Source organism: Centrocercus urophasianus, unplaced genomic scaffold (genome assembly GCF_019232065.1).
Source record: "Centrocercus urophasianus isolate 14NV4802_14NV808 unplaced genomic scaffold, USGS_Curo_1.0 seq_16, whole genome shotgun sequence".
Lineage (NCBI taxonomy): Eukaryota > Metazoa > Chordata > Aves > Galliformes > Phasianidae > Centrocercus > Centrocercus urophasianus.
The window spans coordinates 40,464,618-40,490,004 of NW_024884711.1; the positions used below are offsets into that span (position 1 = coordinate 40,464,618).

At 39.5% G+C, this 25,387-nt stretch overlaps 1 protein-coding gene across 1 annotated transcript in view; it reads right to left on the reverse strand.

Moving 5' to 3' along the window:
* The window catches only part of DPP6 (dipeptidyl peptidase like 6), a 363,334-nt gene that overhangs the window by 97,129 nt on the left and 240,818 nt on the right, over positions 1-25,387 (reverse strand). Inside the window, exon 6 of the mRNA XM_042816965.1 lies at positions 8,742-8,794. Coding sequence (XP_042672899.1) covers positions 8,742-8,794 — 53 coding nt within the window. The remainder of the gene's footprint in view (positions 1-8,741; positions 8,795-25,387) is intronic.

The window sequence follows — 25,387 nt, forward strand, 5'->3', positions numbered from 1 at the left end:
TGTGGAAAAGCACTCTATTTTTTCCCAGCCAAAGTAATGGCAAGGCAAGGGCTTGTTAAAGGGTTGCTCTTATTTATCTCATCTCTTAAGATGATTGATTTTAAAGCCTGGGAAAGAAGGAAAAGTAACATTGTTTTAGGCCAGACAGAGGATGGAGTGGGTGCTGTATAAACTCTTCCACATTCAGACGACATTGTCTGGAACAGAGGCTGTTAAGCTGTTCCAGGAACAGGAATTATTTCAGCACAATGTTCACAAAAGATTATTGAACTAGTAAACAGAGAAATTTACTCATTTCTTTAAATGAGTACTCATTTCTCAAAAAGTCTTAACAAGAAACGTTCCTGAATGTAATTAGCATGCCATCTACCAAGTCATTTTTTTCCTTGTAATTCAGATCAAAACATCTATGTAGAATAAAAAATCAAACCGTCATATCAGCTTGCCTGTTTTTGACCTTAAGCAATACTGTGATTAATGAAGAACTAGTTTTAAAAAGATTGCATTCTTTAAGCTGAATTTTTTCAGTCTATGTGTTCCCTCTTTTTCCTGTTCTGAAGAGCATTTTCCCTCACCAGCACTGAGTCTTGCTCTGAGCACAATCATGACAAATGGTACTATAACAATGGCTTCAAAAGCAGCTTAAAACAAAATAAAATGTCCCAATAACTCAGTCAGAAGCTCCTTGGATTTCAAGAATTCTTCAAGGAAAATATTCTAGAGAACCAGACTGAAGAAGATTGGAAGTTAAAAAAAATCACTCAAAATATGGGGTATGGTATGGATGTTCTTCCTTGGTCCTGCTTGAATAATGTTTCAGCTTGATTTCCAATACAGAACAACAGTATTTGCATGGAATTTCTTTGCATATACTGCCGATATGAACAAAAATGCAACTATTTCCACCGAACAGCACTCCCATATGTCTAAATATATGTGAGCTAAATATATGAGCTGGAGTGAGTTCCTGAGAAAAACTCTGAGCCCTCTTGGTTAACTGTGACATAACCTTGGAGAATAAAGAAAGCATTTTAAAACTGCACTGTCATAGGAAAATAAGTTGAAGAAAAAATAGGGAAGGCAGGAATACTCCTCCAGTTATTTTCATCAAACCATCACTGAATATCTTGATAGACAACAGCCCTAAGCACATCAGCTCTTCTCACTGTAAATTTTTTTTCATGGTTAGCTATTAAAAAAAAAAAAAAAGCTATCCATCCTAATTATTTGTCTCAGCATTAGAAGTTGGTGTCTTCACACTGACTTTTAATAGCATAAAACCAGACAGCAGCTTAAATAGATTTCTTTTTCTATGCGAAGAGGAAGAGAAAAAACATCAAAAAGAAGAAATTTGGAAAGGTTATAAAGAACTGGAAACTTCATATTTAAGAACTGTTGGTGAATTAAAAAAAGAAGTAGACTCGAGGATATTTGCAAAAAAAGAAATTAAAGGGAGTAGAACACATGTTCATAAATGAACAAAGAACCATAGATTCTCCAACCAGAGGTTGGAGAAAGAGAGAAAGACTTCCAAGAAGCAAGAATGCCATTTCTCATGGAGCAAGAAGGCATTCTTAAATAATTAAATGACTTGTTTACTTCAGTATTCACCAAGGAGAAAAGGAGACAGGTGTCATTAAGAAAATTGCTTCCCAGGAGATACACAGTCTTACAGAGACTCTCACCAAGAGGAAAACACAATACAGATGGGAATCAAAAACTTACCAGAACAGATAATCAAGAAATTAAACTATGAGAAAATGCAACTAAAGGAATCATCCTGGAATTCTAACACAAGTGCTTTAACAGATGGAAAAAGCTCTTCCATGCATGTAGGTTTATCCACTATTAAAAATTTAATGCATGTAGGCACAGATATTCTTTTTTTTTTTTTTTTTTTTTTTTACAGTACTTTTCAGTGAATTGAAGTTGGAAGAAGCAATAGAAGCGATCTGAATCAACTAACTTCAAACACTGATCCACATCTTATCATTTAACAAGTCTTAAAAACAGCTTAGCTCACCCAGTGTTTTGTCCAAGATGAAGGAATTCCATGGAGTTAGAGCATACAAGATGAAAAGCAAGGGAATCTAAAACATATTTGGCTCTGATTTAGCAATCTAGTCAGATACAGCAGAGAATAGGAGCTGAGAGATCTGTCTAATTATAGTCTGCCATTGTTTGTAAAGCACCCATGTATGTAATTTTTGGTACTAGACCTGTGAAATGTTGTACAGTACTAATATCACTTTAAAAATCAATCACATGCCATAAAGGGAGCCACCAACTTCCTCTGGGAATTAAATAAACTTAAGGCATTGGCTTGTATTTCCAGTGAAGATCTAATCCAATCTAATCTAATCCATGCTGGAGGACAGCAAACCACTCATCGAAATCTCTAGGCTTACCCGAGCACACAAAGAATGGAAATGGCCCTTAGATGTTGGTAACAATGTTCTTAAAATTATGATATTATCACATTCCAAACATTTCCAAATCCAGCTGAGTTTCTCACTAGTGAAGCCCGGTTTCTGTATTGAGTGACCCTGCACAATTTATTTAAGAATAGAATTTAATAGGAATCCTACTTCCATTTTCAGGGAATGCTGCCTCAGATAAATATTATGGCAGACTTTGTTTCAAATCCTTCTTCTTTATTCCTCTTTTTCGGTTTTCCAATGAACAATAAACTGTTGACCTTTTCTGTAATATCAGGAAGTTGGACTTTTCCCTGCCAAACTGCTGACATGCGCACCTAACTATTAATTACTCAAGATTTTATTTCTTTTTCCTTCAGTTTCTCCAGCCATTACTCTCATTCTTCATACCAAATCCTCCCATCAGGGGACTGCTCCTTTTTATTATCACTATGTATGGTTTCTAAGGTGTCCACCCACATCACAACTAACTCTGGAAAAGAGAAGCATGTGGTAAAGAATTGCTTTGCCTACACAGAGGAGGAACATTTCAAATTAAAAATGCTGAGCAGTGACCAACATGGGCAAACAAATGGCAAATTCCCAGTGGAAATGATATGGTTTTGAGCTGCTGAAGTGATTTTCCTCCCACTGGCACAGGCTACAACAGTCTTCAATGCTGAGCTGCTCTCGACCTGCCACCACTTGGAAGTGAGTGATGTTCAAATAAAGGCTTTGCTTAATGAAATGCTGGAGCTTTCTTATTAAAAAGGTACAAAACGAATTTCCAAGCAAGAAGCATGTGTATTTTAACTGCTGTTCAAGCACTGACCTTCAGTGTCTAATTCATATGATTAAAAAAGCAAGGAACCCAACTGATCCATCAGGACTTGAAATTCAAGTAAATTCAAAGATTCCTATTTGCTCCAGCAGATTTAAGGTCAGGCTCCACAATCAAAACACCAATATAACTTGTCCAGTCTTCTGTTGTCAAAAACAATGGGATAAGCATATCCGATCATGAGTATGTTGTTATTCATAGCCTGGCACAAGAATCACCACACAATGAAGCAAAGGTTCCTGGATTTGCCATAGAAAGCTCTTCAAAAAATGATACAAACAATGGACTGTAATTGGAAGACAGAGAGTAAGGAGGAGATGCAACATTAGCAGATTATTCACAAACTGCATAAGGCATTTGTTTTTGAGTTGTTTTAAAAATTTTTGTAGTATTATTTGTTTTCACATATCTCTTATAAGAGCTACTTTCAATCCCCTATGTCATTGTTAGGGGAAGAATGCACCTCATACAGTAAAATCTAATTAGCTGAAAACAGACTCTATTAATTACCATGCTTTCTTATCTTAAAATAAAATATGGGCTCTAGTACAAATTTATAAAAGTTAAAGAGTGAAATCGTGCAGCACTTCTACAGTAATTACTGTGTATCACCACTGTGGGGTAAGCAATATTTCTCTCCCTGCTTCGCAGATGGAGACACAGAAGCACAGGAAGACTCTTGTTGTGCAGTGATATTGGAATGCTAAAAGGAAGAGGCATTATAGAACAAAACAGACTTGGTCATACTGGAAGTTGTCTCCGGCATGGCCAGTTCTCTGAACGGTTTTCTATCTTTTCCTATAAATAGGAAAATAAGAGCACGTGTGAGGAAAATTTGGCTACCTTTCAAAATGCTCAACAGTACTGTATAAATTCTTATTAAACTTTCTTTAATGGGCCTTAATTTCTTCCCTGGCTATAGCTTGTATAAAAGGATTGGACAGGAACATTAGTGAGAGCTCTGCAGAAATCTGCAGCCATTGCTTTGAAAATGGGCTGAGTTCTTCCTCCTGTTACAGCTTGGGTGATCTCCAGTGCACATTTCCTACTGCACTCATGGGACTTCTCTTCAAGTTAATGGAAATTCAGTGTGGGGAGCAATGCAGTAATTTACAGTGCTTTAAAGTGTACATAGAAAGAGCTGAACCAAACTCTACAATTGCTCCTATGATGTATTCATCACATTCTTCTGATAATGCGATACAAATTTGGGAAGGAGTGCAAATCATTGTGGTGATAGGTTAATAGTTGGACTAGATGATCTTAGTAGTCTTTTCCAACCTTAATGGAGTTTATGATTCTAATTAATCCCTTGCAGAAGTAGCTATTCACAATTTCCTCCTCCACGTATAAAATCACTGAGGAGTGGGAATAACTGCTAACGTCTCTTTGATCCCTATAAGCAGATATGCAAGCTCCCATTGGTGTGCACTGTCTGGATGTGCTAACATTGTACTGAGACTTAATTTGAGGAGTCAGTTCTAATCCCTGCCACTCAGCACAGCTGTGCTCAGTGGGCAATGCTAAGTGCAGAATGAGCTGAGGGCTAGCAGGTCTGAGGAAATGCACAAGTTTTACGCTGGTCTTTGTGTTGAGAAATGCAAACACAACATAGGTGTTTTTTTCATTTTTTTTTCTTCTCTCTTGGGGGGCCCCACGCCCTTGTTTTTTTTTAATTGTATTACTTTTGGCTGCAGCCAGAAGTTAAATACAGAGGTACCCTGAGGAATACAAAGCTAGCTCTTGCCTAGAACCTGCAGTACCAGATCAAGTTGTAGTGGGAAGTGACCTTAATACTGGTAAGGGAAATCCTGAAGCAGGGTTAGGGGAACAGTCCAATGAGCCAAACAAGAAAACTCTGAACAAACCAAGCCTTTTCCCTAGTCCAGCACAGGTTGTGAATGACTGGTACCATCCACTACTATTGGACTTTGTAGGACCACTGTATGTAAAACCCACAGGAGCATAAAATAATTTTTGGTTGCTGGATTTCACAAGCATGTTGTTGGCTTGTGCCTACATCATATTAGGTAACTTATTTTTTTCCTAAGTCAGTTGAAATAATATGAAATAGTTTCTATTATTTATCTCTGCTCTTTCCCTACACCTCACATGTGAGCTGCCTATTGAATATTTAAGCATGGGGATGCAATGGCAATAACTATAAATTACAGCTCAACAGCAATTACAATGCAGCAAGTACAAGTTTGGGGTTATGAGAGGAGCTTTGCAAAAGGGTTTATCAAGCAGAGAGCTGTAAGTGGTTATCAGTGGGTATCTAAGCCAGACAGAAACAGAGGGGATGGTACATATCGCCTGTGCCAGGGAGGATGAAAAGAGAGAAGAGCCTTGTTCCACTAGATGGCACCCGGGGCCAGCATCACATTTTTGAGCGAGCAGTAAAAGCAAAACCGGTGCCATGCAGGGAAGCAGAAATGAACCTAACTCCTCTCCGTGCCCCGAGTCCTCTGCAAATAAAATGGGAATGCAGATCTTGGCTTGTTCTCCCTGTGAAATATGAAAACCTTAGGCCACAATAAACAAACAAACAAACAAATCCAGAAGCACAAGCTGTACGGGTTTCGAACTGAGTCTATGAATTTGCGAGAAGGCTGGGATTACAAAAAACAACACTAACAATAACAGCAACAACAACAACAAACAACCATATATAATAGAATCACAGAATCATAAAGTTGGAAAAGACCTCCAAGATCATCAAGTTCAATCATCAACCCATCCCCACCATGGCCACTAACCAATGTCCCTCAGCACCACATCTCCATGATTCCTGAACACCTCTAAGCATGATGACTCCAGCACTTCCCTAGGCAACCTGTGCCAGTACTTCACCAAATCCACACAGAATCCTTGCAGGTTTATTTGCTCCCTCTTCTACCCCAGCCTTTTTTTCATTTTCAGGTAAGATCCTCAGTGTATATGTCACTGGCTTATACTAGTTGTCTGCAGAGAGCTAAATTGTGCTACTCCTCCTTATATGGGGAGTTCACTTCCACAGCAACTCTTATAGGAAAATGTTACAGTCCCACACCCTTTATATCCACATATGAGATGAGGATGTACTCAGATCGGCCATCACACTTACAGAACACTCAGACACTGCCTGAATCTGGAGAGTCTGCAGAACATGGAAGAAAGAATTAGAAATTTCCCTTTATAAAGCAACTTAGGCGTACAGATTAATTTCAGGTTATTTTAAAAGTGATGCTTAAGATTAGATTAATTCACCTCCTTAATAGTTAGCCTCAGCAGAGATACACCTTCTGTTATCAGCCAGAGGAGGTCAAGGATGCTTGCCTGGATTATGAATTTTGTTGTCACTGGAGAACCTGAGGCATCAAACTAAACTGCACCTTGTGCTTTGTCAGTGCTTTGGGTCCTGACCTAATGCTCTTCACTCCCACCCATCCATCAGACAATGTCCCTGTATTAAATATGAAATACGCACTGAAGACATTTTCATGCCTTCATCCGACAGAGGCTCTACTTCCCTTGTAGGAGATGATCACCTGCTACATCATCTCCACTCATTACACCTGCCCTCTCTCTTCTTGTAGAATCCTAAAATATATCTAGGATTTGTCCAGATGAGTGATAAAAGCCCATGTTTCATGCAAATGCTAGTAAGCCATGCATCTCAATTCTATCCTGTACTACAATCACATAAAAGATTAATGCAATTGTTACTATGTGATGTTTGCAATGGCTGTATGCATATCTACAGCCCAAACTGCTTTCTAAACCACACCTTTCGCAACATGAAACACTGAAATCCTTCCACCTCTCTTCCTGCCTGCTCCAACACTGCTTCATGCAAGGCTCTATAATGCATGTCCCTGCAAGTTTCCAAAACTCAACCAGTTGAAATTCTGAGCAACCTGCTTTAAACTGGATGTTGGACTTCATGAGATCCTTTCCAACCTGAATTGCGTGGTGATTCTATGATCGCCCTGTGTATAGAACTGGTGCACTTTTTAAAACTTCACAGGTTTTGTCAGCTATTAGAAGGATCCAAAGCATCTGCTACCAGTGTAGCTATCATGTATAGAAATGAAAACCCAGTGAACAAGCAAAGTGAATACTGAAATTATATTTCAGCACGATTATATTGCTACTTTTTATCATTCCCACACAGCTATCACCAGTGCTATACTTAAAACACACAATCTGGCATCAGATTCACAGCTTTTAGCCCTGTATTCACTGACAGTGATTTGAGGAATTTAGTTTATGCATTTCCATGGATGCTACAGAAATATCACTTTGAAATGCCAGGAATCATTACATGCCTATATGTGTCATGTTGATATGATGGAATCCCACTCCTAACCACTTGGGTTAGTCCTTAAATAATCAGGACAAGAAAAAAACACACAAACAAAACAGGTATAGTTTAAGGGATAATCAGATAGGAACTATGGGATAAACTCTAGCCAAATAAGAGGTGAGCTGCAGGGAGATGGGGGTTATCTACAATGCCATGGAGACAGAGATGATTAAGAGGGATTTTAAAAACTGCCTCTGATCAATGATAAAGAAGGATCTCCTCAAGCTAGCTGATACCTATGTGAGTCATACTCAACCAACTTGATCAGCTTGTATAACAGAATGATCAGCCTGATGGATGAGAAGGGAGCTGTGAATATTATCTTCCTTGACTTCAGTAAGGCCTTTGACACTGTACCCCATAAAACCCATAGTGAGAAGATGTTGAAGTGTGGGGTGGATGAGTAGACAGTGAGGTGGATCAAAAACTGGCTAAACTGCCCAGCCCAGTGGCACAAAGTCTAGTTAGAGGCCAGAAATGCGTGGAGTACCCCAGGGATCACTGTTGGGTCCAGTCCTGTTTGACATCTTCATTCCTTATCTGGATGATGGGATAGTGTGAACACTCAGTAGAAATTCAGAAATGCTTTGTAAAGCCTACTGTTTGTCTGCACACTCTCTGAAAAGGTATACTGAAAAACCCAAAGGCTTATGACTTTGGTGTAACTTTGAGTGCAGTGGGATCCCGTGAACACACAGTGGCTCTATTTGCTCTCTGCTGCGATGCTAGTGAGAAAATTTGTGTACAGGGAATCTGCTGAGAGATGTAAACTGAAGGGTGATGCCTCAGTTGTGGCTAAATTTAAGGAAGTGACATCCTTGGATAGATCCTCCAACAGTGCTCTGGTGAGTGGCCAACCATGGCTCCCAGTCAGATGCCAACACATCTACATTCTGGCCAAAACCTTGAAAACCAGAATATGAAATTCATGCAGTCTGATGTTCCAGGGAGGATGAGTACTTCTGCTTCCAGACTGTGTCATCTTTTGTACAACACATAGCACCACGGCTGCTGCAGCTGAATGCCAAACCTCTGCAAAGGGCTGTCATAGGGAAACCACTGGGCACGATACACATTATTTTGCAGAATTCTTAATGGATGAATTTTAATATGAAAACATCAAATAATTGCTTACCCGTGAGGAATTTTGCTGAGGACATAATGTGCCGCATACGAATGCCGATACATCTACAAAATGAAATTAAGAAATAGGAGAGAAAAAAAAAAAAAACAGATTAGTAATTGTCAACTCTATTAATGGGGCTCTTTTCCTGAAAATAGACAAATAAATAAATAAATACAGGAAACCCATCATTTATGGCTGGGGAGCAGTTACTCAACGTCTGCAGTAGAAAAGAACAATGCGTTCATTCACCTAATACTGCTGTGTGTTCTTTCTGTCTTGCACTTCATTACAGTTTGGCAAATGGTATACATCCAGATGCTCAGTGTCGTTACCATGACTACCGGGTCTCTGATTGAACTGGGGGCACATGCTCTCCGTGCAGGCTAAATATAGAACAGTCATTAATGAGGACACCTTGGTCAGCTGGAGACAATCTCTCATTATAACTAAACACAACAGGGACATAATGCGTATTTCGCTTCTTTAGTCCTGCATTAATAAAACTGGGAGTGACAGTGGGTGATCTCTGAGCAGGTTGTAGGACCGCAGTCAGCCAGCAAATGAAAGCTTATTGACTTTGGACACAGAACTGACCTCACGTTTGTTTGGCCTGCTCAGATGCTAAGCTGCATCTTCATATCAATTTACACTCTCCAGGCTTCGGGGAGGAGCTCATCAGTTTGTATGGCACCATCTCAGTAGGGAGAGTTTATTACTTATTTCATAAGTGGCAAATAATGACACCAGAGTCAAGGTCGGTGCTTTGAGAATTAGTACAATATTTTTCTCTAGTGAAGACAATTTTATTTATTTAATTTTATTTATTTATTTTATTTATGCTAAGAAACCATGAGATGTCCTGGATGGTGCTGCAAGCCTCAGCAGTGATCATCCCAGGCACACTGCATCGCAGACAAGTGTGCAGGACTTCCTATAACTCTAATGCATAGTGGTATCTATTTCTGGGGAGCTTAAAAGAGAGGCAGGGAAACACCTGGTATATCATTCTGTAGATATTAAAGCCAACTTCTCTGTTACGATTTAAATCTTTACATTACTGCATAACCCCTCCTGGAAAATAAAATAAAAAGATACATAAAAATCTACCACAGACTGCAGAAGTGGCAACAGAGACTGACACCAGAGTGATGTGACTCCATGTCAGCAATTCATTCATTTCCTTACAAGGATCAAGTTTCATCCCAAAATCAAATCCTTTTTTTACGCGTGCTGATACATAAAGTCACCCCTAACAAGGTCAGTCTCTGATGCGCTGGTATCAGGGAAGATCTAGGAGCACAAATGAATTCACTGCAAGATAGCATTGATTTTAGTACACATCCTTTCCATATTCACCTGTTGCAGATAGCATCAAATGAAGTGCCATTATCTCATCTACAGCTAATCACACCAAAGCCAAACAGCTCTTGAAGCTTATACTACTGAGAATGGAGACCTCAATGATGCCTGTGGCCTTAGGTTTCATTTCAGCCTTGGTGAAATTCTACTACAATTCCTTAAAGAGAATGCACTGGAGAAGTAGATTTGTCTGTAGAACTAGAAAACATGATTTAGAGGGAATTGGTTTAGTGGGCGCAGTGGTGAGGAGTCAACAATTGGACTAGATGATTTTAGTGGTCTTTTCCAACCCTAATGACTCTATGAAAGCCATAAAGGGTCAAACGATGAAATACTGGTATGATCTGCACATTTTTTTGCTAAGTTTAAAATAGTTTTATAGGTATGACAAGATACATTTGTGTTCATTGTTTTCCTGATGCGCAACAGTACGTTGCCAACAAATACTGAGTAACTTTTGTCTTCAAGTATCCTGGCAGTAGGATGAAGAAAACAGTATAAACATATAAAAAGTGGGCTGGGCAAGGAGAACCAGAAGTCAGCCTCCAAAATAAGTATGAACAGAAAGCTTCAGGACAAAATGGAGAAATGTGGCAGACCAGAGGGAAAAGAAACAGCCAGGGAATTTGTGAGAAGGCCATTTGCTGATGTTCCCACTTGTGGTATAGAGTCCCCACAGCCATGCTGGAGGGCTTAAAGCTGTCTCAAAGCCATTAATGCAGATCAAGGTAAAAGATTTATTACTTAGATCCAGGAGGAACTCCGTGTCTTGGATGTCCTTCTAAAAACTGAAATAGATGCTTTCCTCTTAAGATACACAAACCAAATGGAATTATTTTAACTTCTTTTTCAGATGATGACTATATCTGCTTAATATCTCAACTAAAATATCTGCAAAGTTCAATTATTCATTTATCAGTAAGAGAATCCCACGCTAGGGAAAAGCGTAGGATCAGCATCCCTCTGAAAACCAAAGTCTCAGAGACTGGGTAGCTCTTGAAAGTTCTTATTTATTTCACATAACTTGTCTGGTTTTGAGGTTTAACCAACAAAAATAGCAGTGTTAACTCTTTGCATTCTTCCTGTCTATCAAGGGGTGAGGTACGAGTTCACTGCACTGATTTAACTATCTCAGCCCTAATTTTGGCTGCGTCCCAGAAACACACAGCTCCTCTCAGTAGAGGGGCACATTCAAAGGCAGCAGAATTTCTGGCAGTGTTTTGCTCTGTGCCAAGTTGTTCCGCCAGCATAAGTCAGAATAGGTTTGAGATTGCTCTAAAGGGCTCTAGGTATTATAAAAACTGGGTCACAAAAAGTTCTGTGCTAGCGGTGATCAGTGAGTACTGTAGAGAAGTCATTATACTAAAACCACAGTGCCAGAAGCACTCTCCCACTGGGTGTCTCAGCCCAGGTCACAGCACACATCTTGCCTACTTTCAAGTCTACATTACCTGCTGCAACATGTGCATGTTTTTACTGAAATCACAAGGGGTCTATGAGATGGCTCTGTTTCCCTCTCTCAAATGCAGAAAAGTGCAGGACTGATTATATATGAAAACATTTTTTGTTGTGAAGCCACTGACCTCCTTCTTATACAATCAACAAAAGAAACCTGGACCTGACCACATGACAGTGGGAATGCAAATGTTGCAGCACGTACAGCAGCAGAGTGGAGTCCTCTTTTTTCCTCACCACCAAATTCCAAAACAACACATAAACTGTGGGTCCTGCAAGCCACAGAAACAAACTGGAAGACGTAATTTCTGTTGTACATCACAGCAAAGTATGATGTGGATGGTAATGGCTCCTTGAAATCCCCTGTGCGTTCTCCAAGGATACAGATTCTAGTCCAGCAGAACTTATTCAACGGAAAGTAGAAATCATTTAATACAATGGATTTAGACTCTTTCATTCACTGTGACTGTTCATTTAAATTGTAATTAATAGCTCTTGCTCATGTCCCGAAATGACTGCAGCAGCACTTGACATAAGCCCAAAAAGACAGAGAAGGCTCTGTTACCCCTCACATCTCACCTGCTTTGTCACATGGCACAGCCTAGACACAGGGTCTTTACCTTCATTAACTTCTTTTTTAAAAGTTTGGCATTTTCATCACCATTTCCAACCTGGCACAGCCTGTGCAACTATAAAGCATTTGGGAAAGTTTTTAGCTGGAAATTTGGGATTATTATATATATGTATATATATAAATAAATATATATATATATATAAAAAGAAGTAAACTGTGAAATCTATTTCCATCACATGAAAAGGATATGCTGTCTGATGAGGACATTCCACCAGCATCAGAAAAAGAGGAAGAGTTTAGTTTACACTTCCATCTTCTGTGCTGGTTTCTGTCATACACTGTGGGCTGGTGCTCTGCTAGCAACAGCAATCTGCATTCATTGAAAGGCTTTTCTTTATGTCTGCATGACAAGGTGCTGAATCAATGCAAACAGGAGACACGTGCAGGCGTGAAAAGGCCTGCTCACAAAGATGGTTAGAGGCAAAGATGGGGAGACTCAGATGAAAATTCCCTATGTCAGCTCAACTATTCCATCTTACAACATGTTGCTCTATCAAAACAATTAATTTAGGGTCTCCTCTCTCAGCATATTGAAGAGTTTGCTGATCAGAGGTAAAGCTCAGAGGGACTGGTTGTCCTGATCTCATGATTATTAGTTACGTGATAAATACAGAAACAAAACATGTTTTCCATCCTTTTTCATCCATAGAGCCAACTGGTCTTTCATGTCCTACTACTGCTTAGCTCAAATTGTTACCTTGAAAACTCACAAAATGTATAATTAAGATTTTTAAAGGGAACAGTCACAGAGCAGGCTAGAAATATAAAGCGTATTATAATGCAGTTCAAAGGATTAATATCAAATTTCTAGTAATTTGTGTTTTCTTCGTGTTTTGAAATCAAATATTACATCCAAAATGTCATCACAGCACCCTTAAAAATTATCTCAAGTCATCAGAAATGATACTGTACAACAGTTGCCTGAAGTGTGAGCACAGCAAGAAAACATTTTAACATAATTCATCATAAAACCCTCAGTAGTTATATGGGTAAAAGGAACCACTTTTCATTCTGTAACAATAAAGTATATCTCCAAGTAATAGATCCCCTCAGGACGCTTAACTGACCCAAATTGTCCTTACAATCTATTCCCTTTCATGAACTGCAGCAAGACATAAGTGGCTGGCAAAATGGGAACCGCCAGATCCATTAGAAGAGTTTCCTACAAGACACCTCTCAGAAGACATTTGCTGTAAGTAGATTATGCAGTCCTTTTTCCTACTTGTCCTATGAGCAGGAAATCCCCCAAATGCACATATGGGAATCAGCCCAGTTGAATAACCCCAACTGTGTGACACAGCTGTGTACTATACCTTTCTAAACTGCTCTGGAACCCTACAAACCTGCAATTCATGCTGTGATGCAAGTTATACAGGTGAAAGCAGGTTTGGCATTTGTCCCTTAATATTTATGCTATCTTTCTTCATGGCATTCTGTGGAGAATCGTAGGATGTCACTTACTTGTGACTGAGAATTCTCTATAATTTTGATGGAAGTTAACATTAAAGATTGAATTTGCGCTTAGTGAGTCACCCTTTGCCTTCATAAAAATCCTTCATGATGCCACTGGTTTTGTTGGGTCTGAGCAGTCTGAAAACTGATGGACCCATCTGTTCTGTTGAGAAGAAATCTTTCATTTCCCCTAATAGGTTGGACTTGCCCTCCAAATGGCTGAAAAGAAAAACCAAGCCCTACAGCTGAGCACTAACTTCTCAGCAATAATTTGTTCAAGTTACAATCTTTCAGAAATACATTCAGGTGAAATTACATTTTTCTTGATTCTCCTATGTATTTGTGATTCAGAGCACAAAGGGCTCCCTCTTGTTGAGTCATAGCTTGTGGGCAGGGAGGTAACAGCCTTTTCTTTTTTTTTTTTTTTTTTTTCTCCTGGTGAAGACAGATTGGTCATCATTATTCTCTCTGTTAATAGGCACTCCACAATAACCAACTTTGAATTAGGCTCTGAAAAACCACAGTACCTATTCCTTCTGTATCACTATCATGAAAAAAAAACATAAATCCGCACCTGTATTTTGTACCCTAGACCTGATTATTTGTCAGAACCAAACAGCTCGGTAAAGCCATATAATTTGAGATCTTTTCAACATTCTCACCTTCCAAATTCATCATGACACTGACCTACTTTGGTTTTGTCTGAAACAGCAAACTCTCTTATCCTGTATTAGACTCTATTATCCCTTTATACTTTATCCCTTCCCAAGCAACGTACCTCTAACTTTCACAAGCTGTGTACCAGCCTGTTGATACAGTCTTCCAAGGAGCACTGCCTATTTCACTTTGTGCCTCAAATAAATTAGGAATACCACGATGAAATGGTATCCTCAAGTGTTTCCTGCGCATCAGTTCAGCTGCCAGCCAAACAACCCACAGCTGTTCCCAACACCTGATTTAGAATGCTCTTACCCCTTCCCAACACCCCATCCAGATGATCAGCCCCACATGCAGTGTGGTCACAGCTGTGGGAACTGCCCATTGCCAGCATTGTGCCACACCAGGGAGGTCTGAGGAACTTGGGTAAGAGCACAGACAGGGGAAATAGGTCTAGGAAGGAAGGGCATTTAGAAGAATGGGTCTCTGGGGTCAATAGGTATACAGAGCATTTGGCAGATGGTTGCCTTTGCTATAATTGTCTCTCTTCCACAGAAACTAAAAGCACCAAGATCTATACCTGGTGAATGCAGGCATTATAGTGGAGAAAAGGTATGGAAATCCTTTCTGTTGGGAGGATCTCAATGCAGCAGTTTATTTATGCTTGTATAAAATGATGCTGCCCACACCTAGCAACCCATGTCTCAAGGAGAACTGAGCAGTCAAAGTTTCATCTCTGCTACATCACTGTGAACAAGGCACTGCTCCACTGCTACTCAATGACATATAAAATCAAGAAGCAGCAATTAGGTATCTCCAGAACTAGAAAGAAATTTCAGCAGTTGCTTTGGAAGAAGAGAATGACATCGTCTGCATAAGGGATGGAGAGTGAAAGAATGAGAGATCATCAGGAAAAACGTTTGCATGGCTCTATTTTTTAAAATCTTTCAATGATTCATTCAGTTTTCTCTGAGGCTGCAGATTAAATCATTTCAACATGAGTCTGAAGGAGCCTAAGGCTGTAAGTTTGTCCTTGCTGTGTGCAGGATGATTGGAGCAGCTCTGCAGCCGTGCAGTACTGTGGATGGCCAGCACTCCTGCCACCCATGCCAGAGAGGCTTCCTTGGAGCAGAAGTGATCTCGCATCAAAATGACATCAGGAAGGGATAGCGTATTCATGCCACAGGGTCTAGTTTTTCAGAAGCATTTGTCACCCAAACTCAAGCCATTTATAACAGTGTTATGTTCTGCAGGCAACATGTGCAGTTAACACGTAAATCTCTCCCACAGATGCATGGGGTGTGTGTGCTGGGACTAGCTAATTTTCCAGCTCTTGGCCCAAAGCTCTCTGAACCAGCTAAACCAAAGAATTGCTGCTTCACAAATAGTATCATCTCCAGCGTGCAAGATAATCACAAATAAAGTATGATGGCTGCATCCACTTCAGAAATAGATGGACTGCAGTGCTGTAGGTTAATGCTGCTGCTTCACACTCTACAAACTGATTATCTCTCTGTTATTTCATAATAATAATTCTTGATTAAAAGATATCCATCTGAATTACATGTATAAGAGCTTTATTCTGATGATGATGCCAAAAAGGAATTTTGATGCCAGCTTTAGTATTTATGCTTCTGTGACACGGTAGAGATAAAGTAAATGCTCTTTTTGTTACAAATACAGCTCCAGAATCAACTTAGGCTCCAGGTATTAACATACAACTCATGTGCCAGATCTCGCCCCTAGGAGAACGTTAATCCAATCTGCCAACTGCTGCTGCACTCTAATACAGCTCTGCCCTGCCAAGCAATTACAAAAACCTCCTTTTGCTCCCAAGCCACCTGTCCCTCACAGTGCTTTACTGGCACCAGCAGCACAAGCAGCCTCTTGCAGTCACTGGCTTAAAGGATGACTGCTCCATTTTCTACTAGTAAACAAAATGGCAGCTACAAAACACTCCACAGTGTTTTTGCACCAGCACTTGTGCACTCGTTGCTGCTCTGCACCAGGATATCAGGGAGTATTTCCAATCAATTTTTAAGATCTATGTGAATAATTAACTCATTTTGTTTTTGATCTTTTTAAAAACTTCTATCTATATTCACACAACACGGTTCCTTCTCCTGCTTTACAATATGTCAGTGAAAAACTGGATGTACGTTCTCCAAACACTGCACTTGCTTATTTTGAAGTCCTGTTCAGAAACTTGGAAGTAGAATAAAATTATTGAGAACAAAGTTAGTACATTCATTATGACATACTATACAATAATTCCATCTAAGGAAAAGAATAAAGGGAAAAACAAATAACTTGGCATTATTACCTAATAAGTGTAAAAGTACAAAAGTAGCGTACAAGCACATAACATTTTTAGAAGGAAACAATTTTCCAAAACTGAACAAACATAAAACCTTCAAGTCTGTACAGTGCCCCACAAACCTGCAACTGTGCTCCTCTTGAAATATCACTGGTCATAATACTGGTCAGCACTGGGTTAGACCTAGAGTCTATCCAATTTGCTGCCTTGTCTTTGAGAGTAGCTCAGTGCAGGTTCAGAAAGATGACTGCAACTAGCATACAGGCGGTCATCCTTCCCTATAACATTTCCTCAAGCTCTTGGCAGCTTGGAGCTACTGTTTTCACAGCTGCCTTCCTTGAGGGCTGTCTTTGACACTGAGTTTTCTAGTCATATGCTTTTGCACCTACAACCTCATGTAGCAACACCCTCTTCCAGACAACTGCTCCAAAAGCATGGTTGGGGTGTTGTTCCTCTAATCATCATCTGGTGCTCATTTTAGCCTACAGCCTTCAGAAGCTTACATCCTAGCCTTCAGGCCTACATCCTACGGAAGACTACTTCCAAAGGCAGCCCAGGGAAGCTAATGAAGCCAGAGAGTTTGTGTTGTTCACATCTATATTTACATCACTGACTCTCATCTTTATTGACTTTGGAGGTGCAAGTTGGGGGGCCGAAGGACGGTATGGTAAATCAATGCTTATAAGGAAACATTAGATACTGTCTTCTTTAAATGAAACATTTCTTGAGTTGGGCAGGCTGAATGTGGGGAGACTCTAAAAAACTTCTCTCTGTGGTGTTTACAATCCAAACTATGCAGCTTTGTAGCAATTACATGAAAACCAAGCCAGGAAAATGGGCTGCATATTTAATATATCTAATTAATTTATTCACTTTTCAATAATTCAATTTAGGTATCGAGCACCTCATGTTCTTTTATTAAAATTTTCTCCTAGCATATCAAAATTTCTTTCTTACTCTAGCAATTGTGAGGGTGAATACTACAAAGAAGTTAGCACTTTCTCTGAAAGCTTTCATGACATTAATCAGCTCAGGGCAGACTTAGAAGACTCAAAGAAAGGAATCCAAGACAAGATGTGACCTTCAAATGTCGCTAGAGAGCAGAAGGGAATGAGCACCGAAGTGGTTGTGAAAGGAAAACGAAAAGCATTGAGATATATGCCAGGAACTTTGGTCCAAAAAAACTCTCTCTTTTAAGCAAAAGATTCATTTTCCAGTTCCATATGAGATCAGAAGACTCTGAGCTGTATCTGGATGCATGCGTAGGTTTAATTCACCAAAGGCAACATTTCTATTTTCTGAGATAAGGAAAATAAACCGGTATCACGTAAGAGACCTCTAGCAGCAGGATATTTTGTGTGTCATCCTGGCATCTGCAGACATCTTCAGAGGGGTCAATGGATGGTGGCAATGGTGAGTTGATGGGTATCCCTTCAGAAAGTGAGGGAAGAGGCAGAAAGAAGTACAGAGCATCTCCAGTTCCTTGTGTGCTGCGCATCTGTTCACAGCAAACACTCAACCGGTACTTTTGCACACCTGCACACAAAAGTCTGCGCATTCTGAACTTAAAAAGCCCTAGAATTCACTTCCATTTCTAGGAAAATGCTTTTCTTATTCTTTTTTTTTTTTTTTTTTTTAAATTCTTTATTTTTTTCTTTCATGTCGAGAGTAGAAGAAAAACGCATAGAAATTCCCTGTTCCAAATCTGGGTCATTAGCTGCCCAAGGAGGAATTATAATGATTGGTTTTAACATGGCTCCGATATAAAACGGAGTTCTGCAGGCAGTTAAAGAGATAAAAGGCACTTGTTCAGTGTAAACACAAAGCTGGATTGAGGCATGTAACTGCTAAAAAGGAAAACATCTCCATCAGGAGATTTGCATTTCTGAATATAGAGACTTCACTGGCGTGCCATGCATAGCAAAATCTGGTTTTCCAGAAGAGGGCACTAAATATATTTTCATTGATTTAAAATAAATAAATAAGAGAGATCAGAAATCAGAAGAAATAGATCATAAACTCCTGCAGGCCGGGACTGCTCCCTGTGTCCCTGCACAGACATCAGAATTAAATTATTTCTGATTTTTGAATTCTAATGCCATTTTCCCATTTTGTATCCTATTCCTAACCTATCTTCTTAAAATTTTAAAACAGCTATCTATAATTATCACAATGCAGTGTAAGCTGGATTCATCCCTTAAAACTTAGGAAGCAAAATTATGCTACAAATAGGAACTCACCCGTCTCTAATTCTAAAGCTCCTAGATGCTGCAGGGAACCTAGCTCTTTATTAAGATCTATTTTTTCAGTAAGTTTTATGTATCTATTTCATTCCTGATAAAGCATGGAAGGCTCCCCCATCTTTCACTCCGATGGTTTCCAATACAAGTACAAGAAAGAAAATGGCAGTGATATATCTGCAGTCTATCTGAGTTTGACTATCTAGGAGACCTTGTACACTTATGTTATCTGTGTTTTATTCAAAAATAAATTTCAGGCTATTTTTAAGGTGTTTTGTGAATTTTGTTAGAACATTATTCTCTGCTAGTCTGTCTGTTCAAGTTAGATCATCTATACACTCAGAATAGACTAGACAACTAGAATGAAAAATGTAAGATTGTTCCAACACAGAAAAAGGTTGTTTTTTTTTTTTATTGTGTTATTTTGCCTTCATTTTTTAAAATTTTCCCTTATCTGTTTGATGAAAATCTCATTTACCAAAGAAAATATTTAGAGAGGAAGACTGCTGATAGCTGATAGCGACACATAACATGCCTATGTACTCTTGCATGACAGGATAATTATTTCAGATTTTTGATATTTTTCTGTTCTTCCCTGGAACAGTGCACTTGCTTTCCAGTTCACTGACATGCATCTGTGTTTGAATAAATGTAGGATACAATTTGTTGGCCTCTGCTGCATGAGCAAGACTTAGTTTGAGGTATTATTTTGTATTCAGTCACATCTGTGCAATTTGTATTGAAGTCTGCCATCATAAATCACGAGGCTTAAAAGTCGGTCCTAACTGCATGCGTTTGTTAGAAGAGAAGCAGTAGTTTAATCCTTTGTTTCTAGTAGGAAATAGTTAAAGCTCCGATGGCATGATCAAAGAATCACAGGATCATTAAAGCTGGCAACACTACTAAGATGTCCAGTTGTCAATCCATGGAACAGCTGAAGCCACCACACTCAGATTTTAACGCTCTCCATTCCTTGCAGTCAGTATTTTGTGGTTATAATCCCATTAAACAACACTAGCTAGAATAGACTCAGTAAGCAACCAATATTTAGTGCAATTTTACTGAAACCACTGCTAAACAGGGAGCATATATTAGAAAAACTGGAATGTGGGGGCCTGGGGATTGTACTGGGAGGTTTGACTGTCATTTATGATGAACAAATCACATCATATTTTATGAATGTATTAAGATGATCATTTCATATACACCACAAGTAACCATAGTGGCTACTCATGAGAAACACAAAACCCCAGCTTCTACCTTCAAAATTACGATGATTCTGATCCTACAGTATCTCCTGAGGATGATGCAGAGAGAACCAGTCCTACATTTAAGAAGTGAAAACATTCTTTCCCTGGATAATAAGCACAAGAGGCCTCCATCCACTCATTTTTCTTTTTACAATGACAAGTTCTTAATTCCTCTTGTCCCTACTGTGTAAGGAACTCAGCTACCAAAATGTCCTTGCAATTCATGTAGGACTGCCCAGCCCCCATCTACCTCCTTATTTTAGCTGTATTTCTTTTCTCAACTTTTCTCGGCTATACCATGTCAAAGCAGAAGGATTGTTTTTAAGAGCAAAGCACCATTTAGGCCACAGAAAGGAACACATTTTCTGCTGGAGCTTTGTAGGGATTTGAAATGAACCACAAGTTTCCTCCAAAATTAATAAGAAAGAAGCTTGACCACTCTTCTTCCCCTGTGTTAGTCCAAAACTGGTGCTGACCACTACTAACATGAAATGTTGGTTACTCTGTGGTTTCTCCTGAAAGAAGATGCAGGATTAAAGCTCTCACTAATTGGCATTCCACCATTCTTTGCCTGCATCCAAAAGTTTCTATTCCATGCACACCAAATAAGAGAAGTTGCAGAGTAATCACTCTGCAGTAAGAACAAATAATCTCACCACGTGATGATATGTTTACTCAATTACAATGTGTATCCACCCTCCCATGGTGAGAATTTATAATTTTTGAAGCGTGTGCAGCAGAGAAAAACAAAAGATTTGTGATTGCAATCGCTCAGCAGTCAAAGACACAAATGAGGACACCTGAGCAGACACTGTTTGCACAACTCTCCAATAGTTCTAAAAATCCATAAATCCCTCCAGAGCTGTGTGGCAAACCTCCCAGTCCCTTTCTGCTATGGAAGACAATAAAATACTAATTAGGCTGAACCAATTGCTGATAGCAACACACAACAGAAGAACTTGATACATCGGTATATCTGACAGAGATATTGCTACCTGAATACAGGCATCCCCAGGAAAATGTCCCAGTTGCTCAGGTTTCATTTCCAGCTGTGGTTTATTTAATCCAAGGTGATTGCGCAGCACAGTGTTTTGGGTGAGCTGCACACATCCAGGTCTGACAGTGCAGAAAAGTAAATGGAAATGGAGAAATGATCTTCAGTCAACCTTCTCCAATGCCTTTGAAAATGTTCTTTTGTCTATCCTGTTGCTATTCAGCCCACACTGAAAACGACAGTTTAGGGAATTTATTCGTGGTGGTTTTGAGATTTGAAAAGATAAGGAGTCTTTCACAAAGGGTATTTTAAGAAGAACAGATTCATAATTAAAAGAAATGACAACACACTCTCCATTTAACATAAATGAATGCTTCCAAATTTTCTCAAGCAGCTGCTGCTTCAGCTTCAAATCCAAAGTGAACCATCACCCAGAAAATTAACCTCAGTTGTGTTCTTGAGACTTTCTTGTTAATACAGTACTTCTAGATGCACAAATCTTAGCTTTTGTTATGTAAATGAAGCTGGAGCACTTCTTATCATGGTCACTACAAACAGGACAAAAAATGCACTGTTAGACAAGGATATTTGCTGTACTGATCTTGGCTTCTGAAGTAATGTGACTCAAAACAGGACAGAATTACAGAGCTGTAGGGTTTGAAAGAAACGTCTAGAGATCACCCAGTCCAACCCCTGCTAAAGCGGTTCCATGCACAGGAAAGTCTCCAGAGAGGTCCTGGATATCTCCAGAGAAGGAGGAGACTCTGCAACCTCTCTGGAAAGCCTGTTCCAGCACTCTGTCACTCTCACAGTAAATAGCTTCTTCCTTGTGTTAGCATGGAACTTCCTATTTTCCAGTTTCTGCCCACTGCCCCTTGTTCTACAGTGATGAGATCCCCTCTCAGCCTTTCCTCTGCACAGCCCCAGGTCTCTCAGCCTTTCCTGATAACGGAGATGCTCCAGGTCCTTAACCGTTTTTGTATCCCTCCACTGGACTCTATTCCAGAGTGCTCCTGGTGTGGCCTCACCAGGGCAGAGTAGAGGGGAAGGATCACCTTCCTCCATCTGCTGGCTACATCGCTTGATGTACCCTAATATACCATTGGCCTTCTTAGCCACAAGGGCTCACTGCTGGCTCGTGGCCAGCCTGCTGCTCACCAGGACACCCAGGTCCTTCTTCACAGAGCTCCTTTCCAGCAGGTCAGCCCTAACCTGTACAGGTGTATGTGGTTATTCCTCCCCAGGTGTTGGACTCTACACTTCCAGGTCTAGCTCTCTAGAGTCATCTTGCGAAAACTCCACATTGGCATGCTCATAAAAAGTTGTGAGCATTTAATTGAAATATTAAATCATATCTGAAAGGTATTGGTAATATTTATTCTATAGGAATCAGCTGAAGATATCATTTTTATGAAACGACTGAAGGTTTAGCAAATCATAATAGGTTCAATGAGTCCAGTAGTTCCACTAATTCACTAAGAACTTATTGACTACAGCCCTCCAGTGAATCGAGAAAAGATACTTTGCCTGAAGATGTGCACAAGAATACACATGTACAGATTGAACAATAGAAGAACATTTTAACTAACAGAAGTTTTACATTTCTAGGACTGATTTTTTGCCTTCTTTTTATGTTATAACTGCAGCAACAGATTTTATGCTACTAACGGCTAACATTCTCTCGAGTAAACAGAGTTACAGCGCATTAAGCTTGGAAATGCCAATGACTTGGGAAACTACATTTAGCCACCAGCCTTCGATAATGTTCAGCACCTCCAGTACATTGTGCGGCTTTGCAATTGAGAAGGAGCCTTTTGGTTTATGAGCAACAAAGATTCAACTCTGCATGTATATGAAAAAAGAGTATAAAAATGAAAATTATAAGCTTTTCTAATCAAAACTCTCTGAAAACTCTACTTGTTTACACAGCTATCAAAAATGTTATAAACTGCTAAAACAGCTGTCTTGATTTTATGGAGCTACTCTAACTGCTTACTTTACCTAGTACAAACACTGTACACTATCACTGCTTCTGAAAACGAAGTTGGGTTGGAATGGTAAATAAATTTGAATTACATTTATTGCCACAGAAAGAAAACAACTGTGAACAGATCTATTTCTAGCACTGATAAACATTTCAATTAAGTAATAAATTTTCAGAGCTAAAATATTAGTATTACTGTTGATAACTATGACAGTATCTAATTTTCGGAGGCATATTTATCATAATAATAGTGCTCACCTAACTCAAAGGATGTTTGGAGAAGTCATTAATATTTATGCCTATTAGTGTTTTGGAAATAACAAGTATTATATTATTTTAATTTTTACATGCTTAATTAAAGCAATGATGAGGCTGTAATTGGAGTGACAACCACAAAACCTGCTCATTCTACATAACAACCACATTTGGACAAATACTAAAAAATATAACAGCTATAATAATATCCTGCATTTGAAAAATAACTGTTTTTTAGTTCCTTCATTTACTCAGTACAAAATCTAGGGTTTGAGATAGGTCTTCTGAGGTCTCCTTGGTGTCACCTCTCTCAGCTCCTCTGCCTTCTCTCATTCTTCAGTTGTTCTTCCAAAACCCATCCAAATTCTCCACCCAAGCAAAGCCCTCTTTAATGAAGCAAAATTCAGTTGTGTCTTAAATCCTCAGCAGGATACTTGCCTCTGGCTCAGGAACTACAATGAATCTCTGCCTAAAGGACCAACCAAAAAGCAACACCATCAATCACTTGTAAGTCATCGTGGCACCCATGGCAACAGGCAGGATGGAAGGAAATACGAAGCTCATCACAGAAACTATTCTAAGAAAAATGCAGTTGGACCTTCTTTAATTATAATGATGATTAATTCTTTGCAGCTTTCAGCATTATAAAAATGCATTCCTTTAACTTGAAAATAGGTAATAGCGTCTGTTGTATCAGCTATGAAAGTCTTGAAGCCCTAATTGTTGTTGTTCAGAAGACTTAGCAATTTGCTGTGAATTAATCAGCCAGGATTTCTTGTATGTAATTGCTCTCAACGACTTTGCACACAGTAACAGACTGGTAAATTGGAAAAGAAGAATGAACAGCTTTAAGAAGAATGTTGGCCACTTTAATTCCTCTCCTGCACTCTGACGACAGCTATTCATAACAAAGCCAATTAAATATTCTCTATTTAAAGTCTAACCGTGTCACTCCAGAAAATCACTTTTCTTCTCGTTTACTTTTCTCTGCTACTTTTATCACCATTACACAACACACAAATTGCACTACCACAGAAACCTACTCAAGCCCATGCCTGCTGGCTTTCTCCTGGCACCAGGTTCCAGATGGTACAGCTGCAGCCCACTCTAATAGGATGCTATGGCAACCCCAATTTACTTATGTGGAATTACTGAGCAATGTGGGTACAGCCCCCCTACATATTTTGGTGAATGACAATTTGAAATCAGTTTCCCCATGGGTGCATTTGCTCCCCAGTTCTTCCCCAGAACTTTACCCTGTGGTTTCATTTGCAGCCTGCAGCTTGTTTTAGTGTAAGGAAACAAGAACAAGACAACGATTTGTCTTGTTTTAAAGACAAAGAAGCCTGGCATCTTCCCCTATGATCTTTCAAAAGAAATCTGTGGTCAGGGTGGGAAAAGCTCCCTATTAGTACAAGGCTTAGGCAGAATACTGCTGAAAGACTGAAGTTCCAGAAATAGAAACAATGGAAAAATGAGCTGAGCAGCCTGGCTGGCCACAGTGCACCCACAGCAGCCCCACAGCTATCTGCTGAGCAACCTCCTCATACCAGGGCTGCTCTGAAAGTAATGCTTCCTACTTTACGATGTTGGCCCATGGTGTCACAGGCAGATGCTGATGGTATGGCAGTAAAGTCTGAACATGCTTGACAATATTCCATTACATTTTGTTGCTGGGTGACAGATGGCAGCAGAAGGGCGGTCTGACACAATTGTGTCTGACATGGAAGTGCCTATGAAGCAAAGATGTGGAACCAAATTCCTCCATATGGAAAAAATGGCACCCACTGACATTCATCAATGCTTGCTGAACATTTATGGAGACCAAACAGTGGATGTCAGCACAGTGAGGTGGTGAGTGGTACATTTCAGCAGTGGTAACAGCAGTGTGAAAGAAAAGCCAGGTTCCAGTCAGCCATGAACAGCTGTCCCAACACAAAATGAAGAGCATCTCCATCAGCTGATCAATACGGACTGGATGGTGACTATGTTGAAAAAGAGTGTTTTGCAGCTGAGAATTTGCTCTATCAAACACTGTTATTGTACTCTTGGCAGCTG